The sequence below is a fragment of the Microtus ochrogaster genome, chromosome 5 (genome assembly GCF_000317375.1).
Source record: "Microtus ochrogaster isolate Prairie Vole_2 chromosome 5, MicOch1.0, whole genome shotgun sequence".
Taxonomy (NCBI): Eukaryota; Metazoa; Chordata; class Mammalia; order Rodentia; family Cricetidae; genus Microtus; species Microtus ochrogaster.
Genome location: NC_022012.1, coordinates 8,581,567 through 8,605,543, shown reverse-complemented (window position 1 = coordinate 8,605,543; position 23,977 = coordinate 8,581,567). Strand labels below are relative to the sequence as shown.

The 23,977-nt window shown below is 45.2% G+C and overlaps 1 protein-coding gene and 1 pseudogene across 1 annotated transcript in view; both read right to left on the bottom strand.

Moving 5' to 3' along the window:
* Window positions 1-6,702: 6,702 nt before the first annotated feature.
* On the bottom strand, window positions 6,703-7,772 carry LOC101998937 (annotated as a pseudogene).
* A 9,310-nt stretch (window positions 7,773-17,082) lies between these two features.
* Maml2 (mastermind like transcriptional coactivator 2) overlaps window positions 17,083-23,977 on the bottom strand; it is a 330,933-nt gene continuing 324,038 nt past the window's right edge. Inside the window, exon 5 of the mRNA XM_013346103.2 lies at window positions 17,083-20,830. Within this exon, the coding sequence (XP_013201557.2) occupies window positions 19,809-20,830 (1,022 nt within the window). The 3' untranslated portion in view covers window positions 17,083-19,808. The remainder of the gene's footprint in view (window positions 20,831-23,977) is intronic.

Here is a 23,977-nt window from a genome sequence, read left to right as displayed (position 1 = left end):
TAATAGTAAGTCTCTATGTCTTTATTTGGGAACTTTTGGTCTGCAGGATTGGTCCCTTCACTGGCCCAGCAGATCCCAGATGGGGTGGACGCTGGAGTGAGCAGACCCATGACCCTGGTTCTGGGCCTGGTTAGCTGCAGCACTGGTCATCCTACCAGCTCTCCCTTCTCCTCACCACCAGGGTGGGCTTCCAGCCTTGCCCTGGCTAGTTCACCCCTTGTAGCAATGAGCAAGGAGTGGTGCAGTTCTCCCACTCTCTGTCTTCAGGGTCAGCTCTCCTACACACGTTGCTCAGGCGTGGTGTATGGGGTCAGTCCTCCCTAGTGCTGCAGCTCTTATAACCTCAGGGCCAGTTTTTCTACCTGCCTTGAGCATTGATGGGCTAGGGGTGGGGGATGGGGAGTGGGGGTGGGAGAGAGCATCTTTCCCCAGCATACATTGTTGTATAAACAGATGGGTAATGGGGACAGCTCTCCCATGCTCACAACTTCAGGGCTGGATCACCCATAGGATTGGCTCTGTAGACAGCAGAATTTTTAAATTCTAGTCCACAAAGTGTTGTACCTCTGTAACTTAAACTGAAATTTTAAGATCATATAGTAGTTGACTGCTGAAATTAAGCCTGAGTTTGTTGCATGTACGGTACCAAAAAAAAAAAAAACCAACCTCTCTTTGCCTCGATCTCTGTTTTTGCACAAAAGCAGGAATATTTGTCTCATAAAGTCTCTGGAGAGCAAAAGAATGAGAACACACCACGTGCTTCCAATAGCATGTGCCACACAGAATGTAGTGTTAATTGTCCTAAGAGTGTCGCATGAGGGACACTTAGTTATGTGTCTGCTTAACACTTTTTATACTGCTCAAATGGATTCTCTATAGGTATCTGTAAGCTCAAAAACTTCAACATTAGACAGAATGAAGACTTAAGTCTTCTAAGGGAAGATGGATGGATGAACTAAAGAAATGAGAAAGAAAAATTCAAGTACCTTTGGCTACTTAGGATGAGGACTGCCCTCAGCTTCTGCTCAGACTGCTGTCAGACACCTAACAAGTTTCAAGAGCAGAAAGAAATACTTGATGATATATTTATTTGTTCTTTTCATGCTTGATAATTGTTTTTTTCTTTATTATTATTATTATTACAAAATTTTACCTCCTCCCCTCCTCCCATTTCCCTCCCCCTCCTCCAAATCCCCCTCCCCTCATGGTCTATTTATTAAATAAAAGATCATGCAAACTAAGTGACTTTTAAATCTCTTGTAAACAATATAAAAGAAAAATGCAAGGTGACTACATGATAAAATGGGGGTTAGGTAATAAAATGTAAAAAAACAAATATTAAGAAAGATTGATATGGGGAAAATGATTATACTAGGAAAACAAAATACAAATTAAAAATAATAGCTGGGTGGTGGTGGCACACACCTTTAATCTCAGCACTCAGGAGGCAGAGACAGGTGGATCTCTGTGAGTTTGAGGCCAGCCTGGTCTACAGAGCTAGAGCCAAGACAGGCGCCAAAGCTACAGAGAAACCCAGTCTCAAAAAACCAAAAAGGGGGGGGGGGAGGGGCTAGAGAAATGGTTCAGTGGTTAAGAGCCTGGATGCTCTTCCATCTGGGTTTGATTTCCAGTATCTACATGGCAGACTATTATTGTCAGTAACTCCAGTTCCAGGAGGTATCATGCATGTCCTCTCTGGTCTCTGTAGGCACCAGACATACATGTGTTGCACATACATATATGCATGCAAACACTCACAAAAATAAACGAATCCTTAACAAATTGAAAAATCATGCTTGCTAGGTAAAATAGCGTTCATCCTTGATGAACAGTGCAGGGCTGTGACAGAGGGAAGTCCGAAACTTCCAACAACCTTCAAGTCATGGGGGACCCGACACCTTCGCCTCCTAGGGCACCAGCCACACTGTGGTGCACAGACATACATGTAGACAAAACCACACACACATACTTTTAAAAAACTGTGTGGAATAGAGTCACAGAGGCAGGAATGTGAAGCAGTGCTTAGCAACTGACTCCCACAGTCTGGAGAAAAGAGCATGCGCTGGTTTTTAAGGAAGAAATAGACCCATACTAACAGCTACAAGCTAACGCGAGATCTCAAACGAAAGTAGATGTCCAGAAAACGCCTCTTACTTTTGTTCTCCTCGGTGTCCCTCGAAAATGTTTTCTGCTTAGAACTGACACCGGCCTCCCTCACTCTGTCTTACGCCCTGAGTCTCAAGTGCAACTTTTTCAATACCGGTTTAAAGCCCTTCCTCTCAAAACAGAAAGTGGGGTGCTTTTGCCACCCTGGTCCTCTCATGTAAAACTTCAATTTCTCAATGCATTTCTTACCTGAAAAATGTTCCCGTGTCATGTGGGGTATTCTACTCAATGTCGTGTGAGCACTCTACTCAATGTTGTGCGGAGGGCTCTACTCTGTCATGTGAACGCTCTACTCTCTGTCATGTGAGCGCTCTACTCAGTGACGTGTGGGGCGCTCTATTCTTATGTCGTGTGGAGTGTTCTACTCTGCTCTAGGCATGGCAGGGAAACTAAAGCAATCTTTGGAAAGACTGGTTAACCTTGAAGGCAAACAAATAAAATGTTAATTTTTAAACTTATGTGTAAAATGTTGTTTCATTGCAAATACATCAATATTTAGCATTTCATTTTTAAAAAACTCTTATTTTATAAAAGGCCCCGAGAATATGCCCTCACATTGACACAAGGTAATGTTTTCCTAACTATACCACAGACATCCACTAGACAATTGATCTAGTAAATTAAAGTTTTAAGATAGGTTTTCTCTGTTAGTAAAATTCCCCGAACAAGGTCCCTTGCATCCCTGAGAAGATGTTGAGTGGTAGGACTCGGATTCTTAACCAAGGCCCAGTCCAGGTATCTGCACTAACTGGTTGCTGGGAGGAATTCATCAAGGGACTTCCAGAAAAGAAATATAGTCTTTGGAAAAACTCTAGAACTAAATAACTTTTTAAGAATTGGGCTTTCTTAACAAACCATCATGCATGTTAACTCACAAACTGGAAATTGTTTGAGCATGCTTCTCTGAGGTGAAATACACCTCTAAATGTTCTGAGCATTTGAAATAAAAGGAAAATACACATGCAATTTTTCATAGTTCACTTCTGTCGTTGATTAACCTTAGAGATCTAAACCCTTTTGGAGATAATCTTATCTGTGTTCCCTAATGAGATGCAAATGACTTTCTGGCAGTATGAATTATGTCCTCAGAAATGAGACTATGCTGACAGGAGAGAAGACCTCATCCTGGGACATCTGTGCACAGTTAGTGTGGAGAGCGCACTGGTGCACAATATTTTATATGTCTATTAATTAGCTTTAATACCCCATGATTATTGGATTTAGAAGAAATGAAACTCCCTTTCCGGATGTTATCCACTACCTTTGAAATGCTAAAGGGACAAGCTTTGAAACAAGGTTTGGGAACAGTCTTGAATAACTCCCCTCACCACAGCCATGCGTCATTCAAATCAGCCATCTCTCTCAGCCCTTGCACAGCAGTGTGTCTTCTGCCTCTCATTCCCAACACTTGAAACTACAGTATGACGTAGCCACCAGGCCACTCTCTTCATATACGGAATATTTTTCCACAATAAAGTGGTTTTCCAGCTTTAATTGTCAAAATCTAATCCTCACAAACACCACTGGCATTTGGTTTTAAAAAATGAAAAACCATATCAAATTTGCCACTCTCTAAGCAGAATTGCAAACATTCTCCACGTCACTGACCATTGCAAAGTTTAAGGAGAATGCCCTGATAACTTTAACCAGAATACCAGGTGGAGAATAATCTATCATCCCAAGAAATGATAAAAGGCAGAATTATACAAGAGGAGACAGACACACATGACACAGAATGGGGTGATCCCTGCTCTCTGCCCTCCTTGCTGATTCTAAAGAGCTTTGAGAAGCACATTGCTTTAAAGTTACTATAGAACAAGTAATCAGCAAGCACATCCTTGAAGATAATTTAATGTTATACTCATTCATGTTCCATACAACCCTTGTTAATGCTTAATAGAGAAGAACTACTTTTATAAGCGTGTGCACTCCACGCCATTCTAATCCTAACTCCCATCACTCCTGGGACTAAGTGCAAACTTCATTTTCTGTTTGAAGATATTTCAAAGTTATATGCAAACTTCAGTGTGCTTAATATTTAATAAAAGAAATCCCCTCCTATCTCTATGTGATATGAACAGAAGCAATAGCTAGTTAACTTAAGAAATAAAAATAAGCCTGGAGGAAGAATAGAATTACTTATGTGTATATAGGCATTGTATAAAAATAAATTTATTATATGACCTAAATTTTTTTAATCTAAAACTTTCTTTTTTTGTTCAAAGCTTATTAAGTGCCCTGTTTACAGTTGTTGGGACTCACGAGGCTGAAACCTTTCAGCTATGACTTTACTCTCTTAGTCTTTCTTGCCTGGGCCATTATGTGACATATTTTCTATTATTTCAAACATGAGTTTTTATTAAGATGAGTGAACACTCAAAGACACTTTATAGCAATCTGAGTGCAAAAACTTTAGTGATTATAATATTAGTTTATTGCAATCTCTCACCCCAATTTTCACATATCTAATAGCATCTGATAGTATTTATAAATGATTTGCTGTGAAATATGTCACATATACAAATATGAACATATACACAGCGCATATGCACATCTAACGAGTAGTGTGAGATGAAGGAGCACACTGTGTAAGTTGCTATGACAAATGCCTGGCAAGAAGCAACTCAAAGGAGAAAAGGTTAACTTTGGTTGTGGTTCAAGAGATGTTATCTTTCATGGCAGAGTAGATGTATGGGGGACCTACCCCTGCCTATGGCAATGGGAACCCACTCACCCACCACCAGATGGAGCCTGCTCACTCACGATCAGTGGATTCCGCTCACCCACCGCCAGCTGGAGTCTGCTCATCCACTTTAAGATACCCACTTGCCCACTTTAAATCCTTTCCCATTTTAAATTTGGGCTCTCATTCTTATTCCTTTTTTTTTTTTTTTTTTTGGTTTTTCCGAGACAGGGTTTCTCTGTGGTTTTGGAGCCTGTCCTGGAACTAGCTCTTGTAGACCAGGCTGGTCTCGAACTCAGAGATCCGCCTGCCTCTGCCTCCCAAGTGCTGGGATTAAGGGCGTGCACCACCACCGCCTGGCTCATTTTTATTTCTTGCTGTTGAGCTTTTGGAGTTCTTTATATATTCTGGATATCAATCCCTAGTCAGGTATACAGTCTGCCATCTTTTCTCCCATCCTATAGGCGGTCTCCCTCTGTGGACTATGTTGTTCAACACAGTCACTCATGTCTATTTTCACATGGTTTCCTATACTTTAGGAACCTTGTCCCCAAATGTCTGTGTGCATCACCATGTCATGAAACGTTTCTCTTATATTTTCTTCTATGTATTTTATAGCTTCAATTCTTTGATCCACTTCAACTGTTTCCTTTTTAATTGGTGAGAGCTATGTCTCTAGTTTTAATATGCTGCAGTAAACATCCAACTTTCTTAGCAGTGTTTATTAAAAAGAATATTCAGCAGGTGGTGGTGACACATGCTGTTGAATTAAGAGCGGTGGGGCTGCGTCCCCAGCACCCTGCCGCCCACATGGCTAGCTTAGCTTATGTCCCGAAATAGTTACACGTAAACTGTATTCTTTTAAACACTGCCTGGCCCCAATAGTTCCAGCCTCTTATTGGCTAGCTCTTACATATTGATCTAAACCATTTCTATTAATCTGTGTAGCCCACAGGCTGGCTTACCAGGAATGATCTTAACCTGCATCTGCCTGGAGCAGGAGAATCATGGCGGCGACTTACTGACTCAGCTTCTTTCTCCCAGCCTTCTGTTCTGTTTTCTCCACCCACCTAAGGGTTGGCCTATCAAGGGGCCTAGGCAGTTTCTTTATTCCTTAACCAATGAAATCAACAGATTGATATATGACACTCCCACATCAACATGCCTTTAATCCCAATACTCAGGAGGCAGAGGCATGCGGATCTCTCTGAGTTTGAGACCAGTCTGGTCTACAGAGTGAGTTCCAGGACAGCCAGGACTGTTACCCACAGAGAAACACTGACTAAAAAAAACAAAAAAAGAAAAAAAGTCCAATCCATGTTTCTACGAATGTATCACTGTGATCACTACTGAAAACCAGTGGTTATAGGTGTGTGGGCTTGTCTCTGGGCCTCTGTTGCTTCAGCCTCTATCTGGTTTTATGTCAGTACTATGCTGCTTTAAGTATAGATATTTGCAGAATGACCTAAAGTTAGTCGGTATAATGACCTTTGCTTTGTTCTTTTTGCCTCAAATTGCTTGGCATATTGGGAGTTTTTTATGATTCCATATAAACTTTACATGAACATTGTTATTGATATTCTTTTTTTTAAAATGAAATTGACTGTCTTCCCCAACCAGCTTTGCCCTTGACACCCTAAAATTCTTCCTACTGTTATCTCTGAGGTCCTCTCCAGGGATCTGAACCCCCTTTTTTTAGGACCACTAGGTCAGCAAGGTGTTGAGAAGAAATATGAAATGGAGGGGGACAATGTGGTACCAACCAGCTCAGGGCCCACTAAGAGTAAGAGAGCACTCACTCCTCCCACCCAAGGGGGGTGTAGCTTACAGGTCCTTGGGCAGGATTGAGCTGCTCACACCTGCACCCCCTGACCCTGTAGCTGCAGCACTCGAGTCTGCAAGGCGTTGATCCCACTCAGAAGGGCTTCTCGATGCTCAGCGGAAGAGATGCCCAGGCTCCCGAGGTCTTGGGCGGTCATCTCGGCTACAGCCTCCAGGCTCCCGTAGCCAGCTGCAGAGAAGTTGTCCTTGTAGCGGCACAGGTCCAGAGCCTCCAGCCAGGCACCCACAGAGCCAAAGGAGGGGAAGGTAGAGAAGGCACGGTCCGCCAGGGGGGTGGGAGGCCTGAGACAGGCGTTCGCAGCACACTTGGAGGGCTCCGGCTCCTGCCCCATCTTGCTCAGGATGCTGTGGATCTGGGAGAACCTGGGCCGCTCCCCCGGGTCTTTCTGCCAGCAGTCAAGCATTAGTCGGTGCAGCGGGGAGGGGCAGTTCCTGAGGGGTGGTAGCCGGAAGCCATCCTCCACAGCTTTGATCATATCTTGTCCGGACATGTCCCAGTAGGGCCGCTCCCCAAAGGCCATCACCTCCCACATGACAATGCCAAAGCTCCACACACCACTAGCAGAACTGAAGTGACCAAACTGAAGCGTCTCGGGAGCTGCCCCGAGTGCTGGGCTCCGGCCACTCATGGTAGTGTAGACAGCTTCAGCTCGGTCCCGGGGACCCCGCCCAAAGCCAGAGATCTTACAGATGAGGCCACTGCTGACAAGCACTCGGCGGGCTGCCAGGCCCCGGTGCACATAGCCCATCTCTGACAGATACTTCATGGCTGATGCCAGCCCAGGCAGCAGACCCATCAACTGTGCAGCCATCAGCTCCCCCTCGTGATGCCTGAGGAAGTCATCAAGGGCCCCGAGGTCCATGTACTCAGTGACAATCATCAAGGGGTTTCCTCGGGTGACAACACCTTCCAGACGGACAATGTGGCTGTGGTCAAACTGCCCCAGGGTGAGGGCCTCAGCCAGGAAGCTGAGCCTCTGCAAGTTGGAGCAACCATCCCTTAGGGTGTGAACGGCCACGGGCAGTTCCTGGCGACCAGGCAGCTGCAGCAGCCACAGCACAGGTCTCCAAACCGACCCATCAAAGGTCCTTGAACCCTGCGAAGCCAAGGGCAGACGGCAATGAGATCTATTCTGCCCAACAGCTTCTTCCTGACTTCTGTTGTGAAGGTTTCAGGGCGAGGCCTGTTTCTTGGTGCAAAGGTGACTGAGGGTTGTGACTGTTATTGATATTCTGATGGGAACTACATTAAGTCTCTTTGGGTTGTATGTATTTTTGTTTTTGAACAAAATTGCTTATTTCAACCCATGAGAACAGGAGGTCTTTTCATGGGTCCTTTTTAATTTCTTCTCTCTCCCTTCCTCCTTCCCCTTCCTCCTCCTCTTCTCAGTCTCTTTCTTTTCTTCCTCCTTCAAATTCTTGGCTATGTCTTCAGCATGTTTTCATTTCTTTGTGATTTCTCCTCCCCCTTTTCCTTCTTCATGTTAGGGATTGAAACCAGCAAGCCAATGCTCAGTCAGCACTCTCTCGCTGAACTACCAAGCAGCCAAGAGTTCCCTCAGCAATAGGCCATTCGGAACAATGTGGGCCTATGGCAGAACCTAGCGCTGTACTGATCTTGCTGGAATCAGCTTATGAACAGTTCTGTTTACCGAGGGCTGCAGTTACACTCACCCTGAGAGCTTGGGGCTAGTCCCTTCACAGTAGCCACCATATTGTGTTGATGGCCGCGGGAGGAGACTCCTTATGTTGGAAGATAAATGCTGGAGACAGAGCTGGAAGCATCCGAGACTCTCAGATGTCGAGGGCTGCAATCTCTGGAGTAGGGCGCAGGCCTCTCTACCTCTTGTGGCCATCAGTCTCAGTCCTGTCTCTGTGCGCCCCATTTCTATATAGGGCCTACAGTTTGGGCCGTGTACTTCATCTTGTCTTGTCAGGCTAGGCTCTGAACTCCAGGACAGTCTTGTGTTGACTGTAGAGCGCTTCTCCCCAGCAGATGGCGGTGTGCTAACTACTCTGGAGCCCAACGTGGAAGGAAGTGTGGTGGACGCAACCACAAGCCTGACTTTGAGTGGCCCTTGAGTCTGCAAGGTCTGTGGAGGAGGGTAGGTGTGCACAGGCCAGCTCGCTTCAGAGCTGGGAGGAGACCCGGCAAGGGTGTGTGTTTATCCAGCTCTGGTTTTCACCTGGGGGAACCTGGTGCAGGCTTTCTGGAGTGCACCCTGGACTTCAGAAGTTTTGACACTGGCTATCTTTGAAGTTTCGGAGGACTCTTTGGACCCGCTAGAAGCTTAGAGCTTAGTTCTCCTTCAGGAGACGCTTCGCGCACAATTTTCACTCAGGGACTATTTTACAAACAAAGCTCACTGGGGACTTTGCCTTTGACACATACTTTTTTTTTTTTTATTTTCGAGACAGGGTTTCTCTATAGATTTTTGTGCCTGTCCTGGAACTAGCTCTTGTAGACCAGGCTGGCCTCAAACTCACAGAGATCCACCTTCCTCTTCCTCCCCAGTGCTGGGATTAAAGGCGTGCGCCACCACCACCACCAGGCAACACATACATTTTTAATGTATGTTTATCCTTTGAGATTTTATATATACATAAATTTATTTTGATCATATTCCTCACTCTGTGCTTCTCTAGCTCCTCCCAGATCTGCTTCTCTCCTTCCCTTCTTTTTCTTTTCCTCTTTTTCCTCCCTCTCCCCACCCGTATGCAGCCTGCTGAAGGAACACAGACTCAGACTCACACAAATGATGCCTTGTGGTCACATGACTTCAAGGGAGTGCTTTCCCCTGTGTGATGCCAAGGACTTACTTCATTTTCTCTGTTTTTAATGTAACAGAGCCAGGTTTCCGAGGGGGATCTTAGCATTATAGCTCCTATCTGGAGCAAGTCCTCCTGGGTATATTCTACACATTGTCACCTCTGTGGTTGCCAGAGCACAAGTCAGGAAGAAGCATCACCCACACTTGCTTATCTGTCACACACTCTGGGGTTCACCTCTTCTCTGGGCTTGCCATGTCTGTGTCATGTTCAGTGGCTGTGTTTGTAGAAACAGTTTTCTTTTAGAACAATAAACTATAGACCCTAACAATGTATCCCTCTAGAGAACACTATTCAGATAGTTCAGTGGGGAAAGTGCTCGCCAATCCAGGTTCCACCCATGCACCATTTAAAAGCCAGGCTCAGAGGTGGACATCTCTGCAGCACTGGGGAGGCAGAGGCAGATGACCCCTGGGGCTCATGGGCCAGCCAGTTTAACTTGAGTGAAAGAGTCCATTCAAAAAATCTGTAATTCAGTGATATTGAGTAGTTTCCAGAGTTTTGCAACCTTTGCCATCATACAATTTTAGGACATTTTTTTCATTCCCAAGAAACATCCAGGAACTATTTTCCAAAGACCGTTTGGTTCCCTTGATTTGCCTTGGTGCTCTATCAGAGGTCAGCTGGCCACAAACGTGGCTTTTACTTCTGACCATGGGTTTATACTTGAGCAGGGCCACACCGTCTTTGTGTCCATAGATTTTCAGTAAGTTTCATTTTTAAGTCTAGCATTTTAATTCTTTCTATTAGAAGGCACTTTCGTTATCTCTTGTCTTCATATTGTTGTATCTTCAAGATGATGATTCTTTATTCACAGAAGACCCTACAAGAGTTCAGAAGCATTTGGCTCAGCTTTGTTCTCATTCCTAATACATACAAAGGCATAAAAATTATATCCAGAGGGAAAGCAGAACGGAGCTCTGGTGCAGGGCTCTACATGTCCCCATTGCGCTGCCCTGTAATGCTTTCGCAGACCATCGATGTAGCGCAAATTCTAATTTGTTTTGATAATAAAAACCCGATGTCAGATATTAGGGGGTGAAAGCTGAAAAGATCAGAGAAGTAAAGGGACCAGCCACCAGAGAGACCTTTCACCTCTACCAAATCATCAGACCAAAGCAAGATCCTGTCTCTACAAATCCTCAGACTGAATCCTGAGCTCCTGTCTCCTCCTGCCTTATATCCCTCTCTCTGCCCAGCCATATCCCTTCCCATCTCCACCTCCCTAGTGTTGGGATCAAAGGTGTGAGCCACCATTGCTTTACCCTGTTTCTCTTTTAGACTGATTCAATCTTGTGTAGCCCAGAGTGGTCTTGAACTCACAGCAATTTGTCTGCCTCTCTCTCAAGTGCTGGGATTAAAGGTGTGTACCACCACTGCCTGGCCTCTATGGCTAACTAGTGTGGCTAGCTCTGCACTCTGACCTTAAGATAAGCTTTATTTGTTAAAGCACAAACAAAATACCACCACACAACAGTATCTAGAGTTCACGGCTCTCATTCCTAGTATGTCTTTATACCACACATCAGTACCTGGAGTTCATGGCTTGCATCCCTGGTATGTCTTTATACCACACATCAGTATCTAGAGTTCACGGCTCGCATCCCTGATTTGTCTTTATACTTTCATTTACAACCACCTTCCCCTTACCATCCTTTACTATGGAGGAAATGACTCTAAGTTCTTGCCATGCAGCCTCTCCTCAAAACTCAAAAGGCAGGGCTGGAGAGATGGCTCAGAGGTTAAGAGCATTGCCTGCTCTACCAAAGGTCCTGAGTTCAATTCCCAGCAACCACATGGTGGCTCACAACCATCTGTAATGGGGTCTGGTGCCCTCTTCTGGCCAGCAGGCATACACACAGACAGAATATTGTATACATAATAAATAAATATATATTTTAAAAAAACTCAAAAGGCTACAAAACAGCCGTGACTGAAGAGGTCTCTGGGTTGGCTGTCTTTCCCAGGAGAAAAGGCAGAGGCTTGCTACAGACAACTCCATTTTGCTGTTCATAGCTCTCCCTTGTCCTCGCTCTTCTAGGTTGGAACCCAGACTAGAAGCTGGAGCAACCATGTTGTCACCATTAGGTGACAAGAAGAAGGAAAGGGCTCCTGAACAACCCCATGGTAAAGTTAAAGGCAACAACATCTGCTCACTGGCAGCATTGACTGAGCGCTCTGTGAGTCAGGACTGCCCCCAAGAACACCTGAGGCATCATGTCGCCAGACCAAAGGTGCTGTTTACTGTAAAACCACCATTGTTCTCCTAGTCTACGTCCCATGAAGAATGAACAAGAGTTGACCATGATACAATAATGTGGTGTTTTCCCTCACATGGGCTGGAGTGATGGCTAGCTCTGTAGATACACATGAAAAACATGTTTTCTTGGCATCAGTGAAATAGAAAATGTTCTTCTTGGAACCATATGGCTGTGTGTGTATGGGGGGGGGTCATGTACTCACAACTGTTTTTCCCTAAGTGGTATCATTTTATAATAAATAGATTGAGATTAACTGATGTATCCAAAGGCACAGAAGGAGTTTACTCAGCAGATTTTGCTGAGACAGCTAGGCTTTGCTCTAGGTCTGCAATCTGAGTAGACACCAGTGTCAGCAGGCTCCTGAGGCTGAGCCCAGCCTGGCATCTGGGCAGACTCGCTCCTGGCTTGTCTCCTCATTGCAGTACACTGACGTTCCAGTGGAGTTCAGCATGAAGTGAGCTTTCTGAAGAGTGGAAGAAGAAACGGTGGATAGAGGTGACATTGCTTCTTCTCCTCCTCAGCTACCAGTGACATCTCCATTAGCAGCCGAGACTCCTGCCTGGGTCCAGCTTCTACCAGCAGGACAGCTGATGATGACGTGCTTTCTCCAGTAATCCTGGATTCTTCTCCTTCTGTCCTTTGTTAAGATGGGGTTCTCTTACATAGCCTAGGCTGGACTAGCACTGGCTGTGTAGCTTAGGATGACCTTGAACTCTGGATCCTGCTCTACCTTCCAGTGCTGGGCATCAAATTCAGGACTCCATATGGCTAGGCAAGTACTCTGCCAACTGAACTCAGTCCCGAGCTCTGTGCCCCCTTACCTTGAGAACTGTAATGGCTTCCTCTTTTGCGATGTCTAGGTAGCCCTCCTTAAGACTTTCCAACCGGCCTGTCACTTGAGTACCCAACTTTCTTTTTTTTAAATGTATTTATTTGTACAGTATCCTGCCTGTAGGCCAGAGGAGTGCACAAGATCTCATTATAGGTGGTTGTGAGCCACCAAGTGATTGCTGGGAATTGAACTCAGGACCTCTGGAAGAGCAGTCAGTGCTCTTAACCACCGAGCTACCTCTCCAGCCCTGTGTACCCAACTTCTTATATTAAAATATCTCTGACCCCTGAAACATTGAGGGGATTTTGTTTTTCTTAGTAGAACCGAGTCTCAAGCTGAAGGTTATTGCACCAAGTCAGAGAAATTGGAATTCTGCCAGTGAGAACGGCGGGAACACTGGCTCCCTGGCCACCCCAAGCACAGAGTAAATGGGGTGACAGTAACATAGAAGGGACAGTTATTCCCTTTGGAAAAGGCATCTGGCTTGCACCCTAAGCAAATAGGGGTGCAGAAGGCCCATTGCTTCCCTCTCCTGGCTGTTATTTGAAGGCTCAAAGGTAAATCAGTTCAGGGGAATGTGGCTAAAGAAAGTTAAGTTCTCTTCTCTGTCAGCTTTCTGTTGCTGTTTTAAATCACCAGGACCAAGGCACCTATAGAGGAAAGTTTATTTGGATGTGTGGGTCCAGACAACCAGGCCTGGAGGCATGGCAGCAAGCAGCAGACACAGCAGCAGGAAGCTGAAAGCTCACGTCCTCAACTATGAGCTTGAAGCAGAGACAGAGAACTGGAAATGGTTCCACTCTCAAGGCCGGCCCCCAGAGATGTACTTCCTCCAGCAAGGCCATTCCTCCTCACCCTCCCCAAAACAGTGCCAGCAGCTGAGGTCCAAGAGTTCAATGCCTAAGCCTATGCAGATGTCTCATTCAAACCACACGATCGAGCTCCTCATTCTCCACACACCCACATGCCTGCTGCTTACACCGGGTGTGCAGACATCTTTTAGGGCAGGTCGCCGATTCATTGCAGCCTGCAGAAGACTTTGCCTGGCCCAGATGTGCTGAACTGGGAGGTGGACGCAGCAAGTTGATGAGATTTAGAAGGCCTCCTTCTGGTGGCACTGGAGGAGGTGGGGCTGTCAAGATTATCAGTGAGATTTAAAACCTGGCAGAGTGGGGGAAGGTGTAAACGGAGGTGGGCAGCCAAGAGGAGCAGACATTTGGGAAGTACAGGTTTTTTTGTTTAGTTTTTCTGATAAGAAAACCTTGACCTTCCTTTGTGAGGTCACCTTTCCCCTGCTTTCAGCCTGCATAGTTTGGGTAAGGTTAACACAACTTTGTTCAGGGAGGAGGCATGGCCAAGGCAGAGGCTGTGCAAGAGGAAACTTCCCTCTAGTCTGTGCCAATGTGAGGATGTAGGTCTGGAACCTCTAGCCGCCATCCTGCCATCAGGAAAGGAGTGCAGCCAGGCTATAGCCTAGGCGCAGGAAGCAGAGGTGAGAGAGAACCGCTGGATCACTAGGCCTCAACCGAGACTATCTCCTCGGAATTTCTGCTGTGCCTCCAAGAAAGTCCCGTTCTCTCAGCCTATCTGAGAAAGTCCCGTTCTCTCAGCCTATCTGAGAAAGTCCCGTTCTCTCAGCCTATCTCAGAAAGTCCCGTTCTCTCAGCCTATCTGAGATGCATTTTCTATCCTCTTTCTCTCTCGCACACTGAATAATTCTGTTTTCCTGAAGAGTAATTCATATGTTCATTTTCTCCCTCCCTTCTTTCTTTCTTCTGCAAAAAAAAAAATTGGAATCACTATTAAATACATCTATGTATTCAACACATCTTGGCACAGAAAAGCACTTACACTTGTCAAACGGGGAACTTAAAATAGCACTAGTATAAATGGAAGTCCCCTGTCACTGCTACATGCAGGACAGGGATGGCACGGGATGGTTTCAAAACTCCAAAGTCAGTATGCTTTCTTAATTTTCGTAGTACAGGGTGTTAGATATCTCACAACTTCAAATCAGATTGGCTATAGTGTACTATCCACACTCTGTCAGGAACTCAGGAATGATACTTAAAGGATTTTTTTTTCAAATCAAAACCAAAAAGGACTGAAAATGTAGCTCAGTTGGTAGAATCTTTGTCTAGCACATGCAAGGCTCAAGGTTCAATCCCCAACACTGAGAAAAACTAGGTATATAGTGGAGCACGCTGTGAACCAGCATTTTCAAGGTGGAAGCAGAAAGGTCAAAGTTCAAAGCTCAAGGTTATCCTCTCTACTTAGAGAGTTCAAGACTTAGGTAACAGGGGTGGAACAGAATGGAGTAGATGAGAAGAGAAAATGAACTCTCTTACTGAGTTGTTTGTAACTCAAAAACATTTGTTAGTGTTTAACTAGTGGAGTTGACAAATGTGTGGTTGTCACGGGGACTGGAGTGAGAAGCACCTAGGACATTAGCAAAGCTCACTTCTGGGTGAAGGTGTTCAAGATGGGGTAAACAAGGAGACAGACTCAGCCTAATGGCTGGGACTTGGGAGGAGTAGGATAGAAAGGGGAAAGCAGACGGGGCGCTCTCCCCTGTGGCTGCTGACTGAGTCGCTTTGCCCATGCCCCCTTCTAAGAGATGGAAACTTCTGACCTTGTGAGTGAACACTTTCCTTCTTAAGTTGTTTCCCTGGGTGTTTTTGTCAAAGTGACAGGAATCCGACAGGTACACAAAGTAGTGTTTCTCTCTGCCCTGGCAGTCGGATTCCCTTTAGGAGATACTGTAATCTCATAGCACAGTGGACAGCTGGTGCCTCCTCTCACAAACGCCTCAGGGCGTGGTCAGGGTGTGAGCATCAGCACAGCCTCCCTGCTTTCTGCTGCCTCCATCTGGCCTCCTTGTGATTCACTCTTGCTTATGATTCAGCCTTAAAGGAGATGGTTACTGTGTGCATGAAGTTGACCAACAATCTGAAATTTTCTAAAGGTTGAGGAGCAACTGATTTCTTCATCTTAAAGTGGATGTTCCTGAGACTTTCCAGTGAACGCCTTCAGTTCTGGGAAATCAAAATCAGCCACAGAGTTCTAGAGTAGGCATGTTCTGTTTCAACCTCAACCACTCCCCCAACTTTCTTGGGTGACAAAACACAGTTATGTGCATATGCAATGGCCAGTGTGGATAAGATGATGAAAACTGTCCCTGCCTTTAGCCCCCATCATGGAAAAGTCTGCTGTCTGTGCTCCCAATCCCTCTCCCACATTCTCTGCAGATCTTGGTCTAAGGCTAGAGACTGAGGGTCAGAGGGAAGTTCCCAATGCTGTATTTCTTTCTCCTCAGCTATGCTGTTTTTATCCATTCTTTCTCCTCTTCTTAGAGGCGGGGTCTCACTTGTAGCCCTGGCTGTCCTGGAACTCACTCTCTAGCTCACAGAGATCCACCTGCCTCCCAAGTGCTGGGATTAAGGACGTGCACCACTACACCCAGTTATTATTGTTTCTTATTGGTGCTGATTTTGTTCTCCATCCAATCTTCCAGATTCTTTGGGACAGGACCACATAAGACATCCATTTTACCAGGGTTCCATTGATAAAGCTAGTAAAAATAGCTGTATCATACACGTCCATTTTGGACGAGGGAAAAGGACATGGACCTCAACAACATGATTAGGAGGGCAGGAGATCTGAAAGTACCGAGGCTCTGCAGAAGGCTGTGTGAACATACACAATCAGGTGTGTTTCCTGCACCGTGTGATGCCATGTGTCAGGCCATACAGATACCACAGTGCCTAGTGGGTGTTATGCATTTATCATTTTATTTTTGTGCATGACAGTCATGTATATGTACTTGCATGTGTATACATGTTGATGTGTATGTGGGTATGTGTGTGTGTGTGCATGTGTGTAATCCAGACAATGACCTCAGATATTCCCTATCCATTTTTTGAAAGATGGGATCCCTCCCTGGCCTGGATGGAGCACACCAATTTAGCTAGATTGGCTGTCTCTGCCTCCTGAGAACTGGTGTCAGTGGCATACACCACCACTCCCAGATGTTCACGTGAGTGCTGAGGACTGAAATGTCCACCCTCTTGCCATATCCACTTTGCCAACCTAGCTACCTCCCTAGCCCTGCACAGAAAATTTCGAGCATATAGAATCCTAGCTTTTTAAGTGGATGGAGCAACGCTGAAAAGAGATGAGTGCGCATTTTACTCCTATGAAGCTCCCTGCACAACACGGTTTCCTGGGGGTTGATGAGAGGGCTCAGCAGCTACAACAGTGGTTGGTACTCACTGCCCTTCTGGAGGACCTGGGTTCAGGTCCCACATCAACCTGTGACTCCATCTCCATGGCGTCTTCCAGCCTTGGCAGGCACCAGCACCCACATATACACATAATTAAAAAGCACAAAATAAATCTTTAAAAATAATAATTTTGTGCATATGTACCCGTTGCTGTTAACATTGGTTATTCTAACTGTAATACCGCAACAATAACATCGGTGACCGACAATATGGACTCCATACAAGAAAACCACGTCTGAATGTTTTAACTATTTTTTTTTACACATGAAATTACACACAATACAAAATACTCATGTTACAAGTTGGATCTTTACATTCGTGGGTTCAGGACGGCAATGCAGGCAACACCAGCACCTTACTTGGTGACTCATTTCATTGGGCTGAACACAAAGCCAAGAAGGAATTATTTGCCTACATTACTTTTGTGTCTCTGAATTTAAAAAAAGAAAGAAAAATGACTCCTGCCTTCTCTGTTGTGTATCAGGATGACATGCAATGTCAGCAATGAAGTAGTCTGGCATTTCTATCAATGGGAGTTTGTGTCCCAATGGCTCTTACGTTGTAAATCTGAGGCTCTGCTAAGTGTGTCTATCAAATTGTCATTATCTCAGCTTTCAGGAAATTACATCATCTTTGGTAATAGGCTGCCCACAAACAGAAACTGTAGATTACACCCCCCCAAGAATCCTGTATTTTAATGAATAGCTGAATAAATACACATTAATTATGAAATTCACATTAAGATAGAAGAAAAAACAGCCATTCTGTTTGTGTTGCCTCTTCAGTGGAACAACTGGACAGCTGCTACAAATTGCGCTGTTTGTGTGAGGGTGAGAAGAAGCTGAATCACGGGGCTGCAACTGGGAAATCCTGCAGCTCTGTGCAGTAATCTGGAGGAGCCACAAAAAATGTGTGTTTATATACACACTGTTTTCCCTCTCTTTCTGCATGGAGAAACATTGTTTTGTATAATGGGGAAACACACAGCAGAACACATGCTACAGGGACCGGTACAGTATGCACAGCAGAATAATCAAATAAGACACAAGAACCATGGGCTTAATAAAGAATTCAGAGCTGGAAAACACGGCAACGACAGGGCGGGATGGAAACCTGGAATGCTTTCATGGAGGTTTCAGAATATAAATTCATCTAGCAAGCCTCTTGGTAGTTTTTAAAAGTTTCCACTCCATCACTACGGTTTAAGTGTAGAGCTAAAAATAAACCATCGTATTATACAAAACTTTGTATATTAGCATACAAAAGGTAACAATTTACTTTTTGTATAAAATATAACCTTTCGATAGTACATTTATTTCACATATGTATAAATATAATCCAAAGAATATGTTTTAAGTATTTCTACCAAAATATTCTTTACAAAAGTTTACAAAAACAAGTAACATATTAATATTTACAAATCAGCACGGGAAAGATTCTGGGCCAGTGCTATTGGTGCAGTGGATTGGGAGGTAAGAGCCCAAGGCATCGTGAAGTCTAGAAGAGGGCTATACAGAGCTTTAAAAACTATGTTCCTTTTCTGAACAGATTCATGAAGATTTGGTGCCTCAAACAACTTAAGTTAAACCACACTTGATGTTTAAGTGTGTGACTGTCTAGCTCAAAGGTCACGGGTAGCCTTCGATTCTCTGGCTTTAGGCTAGTGGTGGCGGTATTTTAGAGCCATCTCCGACCTGTACACCTCCTCCACTCTGCAGTGGACATAGATGTGGACACTGGGCTCCCGTGACCCAAAAGAACTCAGCCCTGAGGGAGGAAAGCTGGATAAGAAGGGCCCAGGCAGCATATGGCAAAACTACTCTGTGTTGTGGAGAGTGGCTACGCGCGGCCGACACTGGGCTCAGTTGTCCACCCAAGTCCAAGTGCTATGTCCAAGGAAGGCTCTGTTGTCTCAGTTATGATTTCCTCTACACTCTGTGAAAAGGCTCTGTGCCAATCCTCATACCCTTCTCCTGTTCCCCATCTCCAATCCAAATAGGACGCTCTAATCTCACTCCAATTCAAACCTTCATTCCTTACAAACAAGTCTCGGGCTACCAAAAAATATAGGAGGTCAAGGCTCAATTTCATCCTGCTTGGGCACAACCGTGGGCATCAATCATAGTTAGAAACATCTCTGGTTACTTGTGGCCATGTTTGTCTCCTACATGGCAAAATTCAATTTTTTAAGTGAAATTTGATGTAGGCAGTTGTGCACTGATACTTTGGGGTGATGGGACAAGTCTTGGTTACCTATAAAAATCAGCAGGGAAGCCCCATGCAAGCTGTAAGTCCTGCATTCCTGTTTTATCACAAGACACAGCATCCCACCAAAATACAAAACACGTGGGAAAACTACAAAATGAGGACCGCAGCTAGGGAAGAAATCATCTAATCTGCTGGATGGCTTCTTGGTTCTCTGGTGCTCTCTTAGTTACTCCAAACAACCATATAACATGTCAATCTTTCCTGCAAGTTTTAGGATAAGTAAAAGAAAAGATAGTGGAGAAACCTAAGCGTCCTTATCTACCAGAGCAGATGGCAGTCTACTGCCTGTTGCTTAGAACTAACACCTGTCTGCCATACGGGACTGAAAAAAGTCTCAAGTTCCTCTGTGTTTCCTTCACTGAGAAAAGGAACTTGGGAAGACCGTTTGACATAATTAACTACACACCAACATCACAGTTGTGTTTGGATAAACTGGACATCGTGTCCTGACGTTCAGGCAGGGAAAAGCCATCCCAATGTTTTAATATCAGGTTTGGGATTTTTGAAACAAGAACGAACCAGCGTGTTCATCACCGTGGTTACTGTCAGCTTTCCGTTTGGATGCCTGAGTTCACTCGGATGCATTACAGGGTCGTGGGCAGTTACTGCCTGGAGCCTGCGAACCGCACCGCCGTCCTTTTCTCTTAGGAATTGCTCCCCAGGATCTCATCAAGGTTGATGTCTTTCATCCAGTCGTCATTGCCAGGCTCTGTCTTCAATAAAGAGTCGATGAAATCAGCATCACTATTTAGGGCAGGGCCCATGCTGTCAGTCTGTTGACTGAGAAAGTCAAAAGCTAAATCGCTGCTATGGTCAGTGCCTTGAAAAGCCCTGGAACTTTGGTTGGATGAAGGAAAAGTGTTGGGCGTCAGGGATGGTGGCTGGCTGGTGCCTGTCCGTGCCTGATTCAATCCTGTGCCTGATGGATTCATATTAGGCAGACTCTGCGAGCTCAGCTGGTTAGCTCTGAGGTTCAAACCCCTGAGTGGACCCAGAGTTTGCCCATTTAGTGCCTGATTCATTTGGTTCATAGGTCTCATTTGTACTGCTGGCGTTAACTGGCTAGGGGGCGCCACTGCCCTCTGGGAAAATGGCTGGTTCCCCACTCCTGCTTGCAAGGACTGGTTTGGGGTATAGGCTGCAGGTGTACCTCCTGTTGGGAAGCGGACTCCTGTGGATTTGAGGGCTTCCTGTTGTTTCGCTGTTACATCTTGAGAAGCCCAGTTTGTTGCTGTTGTGTTGGATGTGATCATGACGGTGGATGACCTCTGGGCTGGCATGCCTGCTAAACTGTGGGGCAAACTTGGCCTCAGTTGTTGTGAACTGCCAACAGTTCCGGCTGCAAAGGTGGCCACACTGTTACTGTTATTTGCCCCTAAGGGAGATGGCCGTGGCATCAGGGGGTTGTTCTGATTGGTTATCAGTGGAGTAGTGTTTCTCTGTTGGGTCAGCTGATTCATTGCTGGAGTGACGTTGTAGGTGCCGGGCTGGGTACAAGGCAGGTTTCCATACACTCCCATGCTCTGAACTGCTGTGGACAACAATGGCACTCTCATCCCATGGGATGTCGACGACAGGAGGCTGGAGTTTGGCGTCAGAAGGGTGTGTGTTGAGACCGGGTTTGTCAAAGTCTGGTTAGAGTTTATATTTACCGTAGATGCGCCACCTAAGACAGAGACGAGAATTACACTCATTCATGCTATGATGGTGCCCCCTTACTGCAGCCGACAAGAACTTATTGGTTACTAAATACCATATGACATATAGTGCATAGAAAGAACAGATGAGTTCTGGGAGAGCATTTCCCTGGGTCACTTACACACTACAGAAAGAAGACTGAGATTGAATGTTTCTATTTTATAGTTTTTATTTTATTTGCCTTCTGAAGTCATTGAAGTGATATTCAATCTTTCATTCCGACTTACTTTTATTATGTTCCAAGTGAGAAGACCACAACTTTGATTACTAGCTATCATGAAATCCGGACCACTCTTCACCCCAGGGTTCAACTGCGCAAGTGCATGTGGGGGTAAATCCTATTCGTGGTTACTACACTAATACTCCTAACCTGTGACCTGGAAAATCGTGCCTAATTCTTTATGTGCATCCAGAAGGCAAACTAAATCTCATCTCTAAGCATCTGGAATCTGATGTACTTGTGCTCTGGTGATCATTTCCGTCTGAGAAGTTATTACTGCACTGCTACTGAACACCCCACCAGCCACCCTTGCTCACCAGTCTCCTGTCCCATGATGTCCTTATATTTTCTTCAGGTTCAGACCAAGCCTGAAGTTCTTATTTGGAGATTTCCCTAATATCCTAGTCTCATTTCTTTGGATGCCACTTTCGGTTTGATTCTTCCCTGGAGCACTGGGGCAATCCACCAAGCCTCAGAGGGGCTGCCAGGTAAACTGTCAACAATTGATTGAATGGGGGGCAGATCTGGATCCCAGGATGCTGGACAAGGTGGCTCCACACAACAGACAGTGACTAACAGATGCACTGAAATATCCCTGGCTTGCTAAGGTTGAAGTCACCCTGAGAAATCAGCTTGCAAGGCAAAACTGGAGGAAAAAGCTACCAGAGATGGCAAATTGCACAAGGTAGGCATTTCCTCTTGTTTTGTTTGCAGGCCTCATTCCAGGTCTAGTGCTGACAGGGTTGGTGCACAACTGAATTTTGAATGATATTATAAAGGAGACAGAAGGAAGGATGAAACCCAGAGAAATTACACTCGCAAAGACACTGAAACAGAGCCACACACACAGCGATGAACTAGGAGCTGTGTGAAGAGAATGCCCACAGGTGACCGCTTAGGATTCCCTGCTGGTTTGATGTATAACCGGAAAGACAAGGCCAAGCCACTGTAGCTTCCCTCTTCTCCGCTTTTCTCCTCCCCCAGGGCAGGAGTCTCTTTCTCTACTGTGCAATGAGTATAAGAAGTTTCCAAGTTGGAGGTGCAACTCAACGGGAGAAACACATGCCGAACACAAGCAAGACCCTGGACTCAATCTCTGTCTCCACCAAAAGAATTATTTCTGGACTGATGTTAAAATTTAAAGCAATACGAAAGAGTTTGTTTTGTTTTGTTGTTGCTTGTTTTAGTCTCAGAAGGCACATGATGTAAAATGTCCCAGAGGGGACTCTTGCCCACTTGGGGTTGGCAGCGGCATGCAAAGACTTTTCGCAGGAAATGCACACATTTTATTTGGAAGGAGCTATTGGGTGGGTGTCCTTGCCCATGCAGTCTCCCTCTGAGACTCGGTGTTGATGTGTACTGCAGTGTTGAGAAAGCACACACCCTGAGCTTTCCTGCTGCTGGAAAGCCCACAAGAATACATTCTGCTGAATGGTTCTGCAAAGTGAGCATATTATAAAAGATAAAGACAGAATTACAGTTGGCAATTTTTTAATACCACCTTGACTTCTGAAATTAGCTATCCAACAGCAAAATAAAATAAAATTTCATTATCTCAAAAAAAAAAAAAAAAGAATACATTCTGCCTCGGTGAAGATGAGCTGGCAGGAGTCCTTGAAGACTGCTTTACAAGGGGGCGTGGCTCCCGCAGGAGGCTCCTCTCCTTTCCACTTTTCCTCTCTCTGCCTGCAAAATGGACACACAACTTCCTGATGTGGTGGCTACAGGGCAGCCCTTAGGATGGGAACCACAAGCTAAGGAAGCAGAAGAAGCTGGCCTCTGGCGACACTGTGGAGATAGCTGGCAGTTCTGAACTCCCATCCGAGAGATTCTTTTACAGGAGTGGGAAAAGAAACCTTAAACACCTACCTAAAAACTTGTATACTGTTTCAAGTCTCGCAGGTTCTCTAAAGCCTGTTGTTTGCCCACGAGGCCAAGCTCCACGGCAGAGCTACACTGTTTCTGAGCACAACCAAACTGAGAACTCAGTCCTTGCATTTAAACAAAGTCATCTCAAATCTCAGTGGAGAGAGACAAGCTGCTGCATTTTCAGACATGTGAAAGAATTATGGAAACTTATTTAGCGTATCTGCAGCAGGACAGGAGGTGGCAATAGGAGTGCCCACAGCCTCTTGCTGTCTGGAGAATATTCTTGATGAGTTCTTGGAAAGATGGAGACATGGAAAGAAAAAAAAAGTTGAGAAACTGAAGAGACTAACTTAATGTAGCAAGAGAAATCAAAGTTCTCCACAGCAGGGACTGGAGTAGTTGCTGGAAAGAAGGGAGCAGAAAGAGCATGGGCCGGGTTTGGGGAAGGTTCTTTGGGGTTCAGAGAACTTCTGAAGAGAGATTTTTTTTTTTACCTTAAGTACCTGTCCTATTCATGAGAAAGAGAGTAAGTAAAAAGTTCTGATTTGTGACTTGAACAGAAATACAAACCTCCCTTTTCTTTATAAAAATGCAATTTGCTTTTTAATTTTTCTTGTTGACAGGGTGATTTGCCTCTCGTGGAGAATACTTGGAGGGGACAGGTTCCGAGGGAGATTGAGGAAAGATGAGGTTTTATGCAAGTTCCAGGTGGTATCCCGAAAAGGAGCTCTTTCTAGCTAACTTTATTCTGCCTGAGTCATCGTCAACATGAGGAGGAGGAGTGAACACAGGAGTTAGAAAACCTTCAGGATTTTAAATTCTCACAAATAATTGGGGGAGTAGTGAACATGTGGACACAGACATGGAGAGTAGTGGACACGTGAGCACAGACACGGAGAGTAGTGGACACGTGAGTACAGACATGGAGAGTAGTGGACACGTGAGCACGGACATGGAGAAGAGTGGACACGTGAGCACAGACACGGAGAAACGGAGAAGAGTGGACACGTGAGCACGGACATGGAG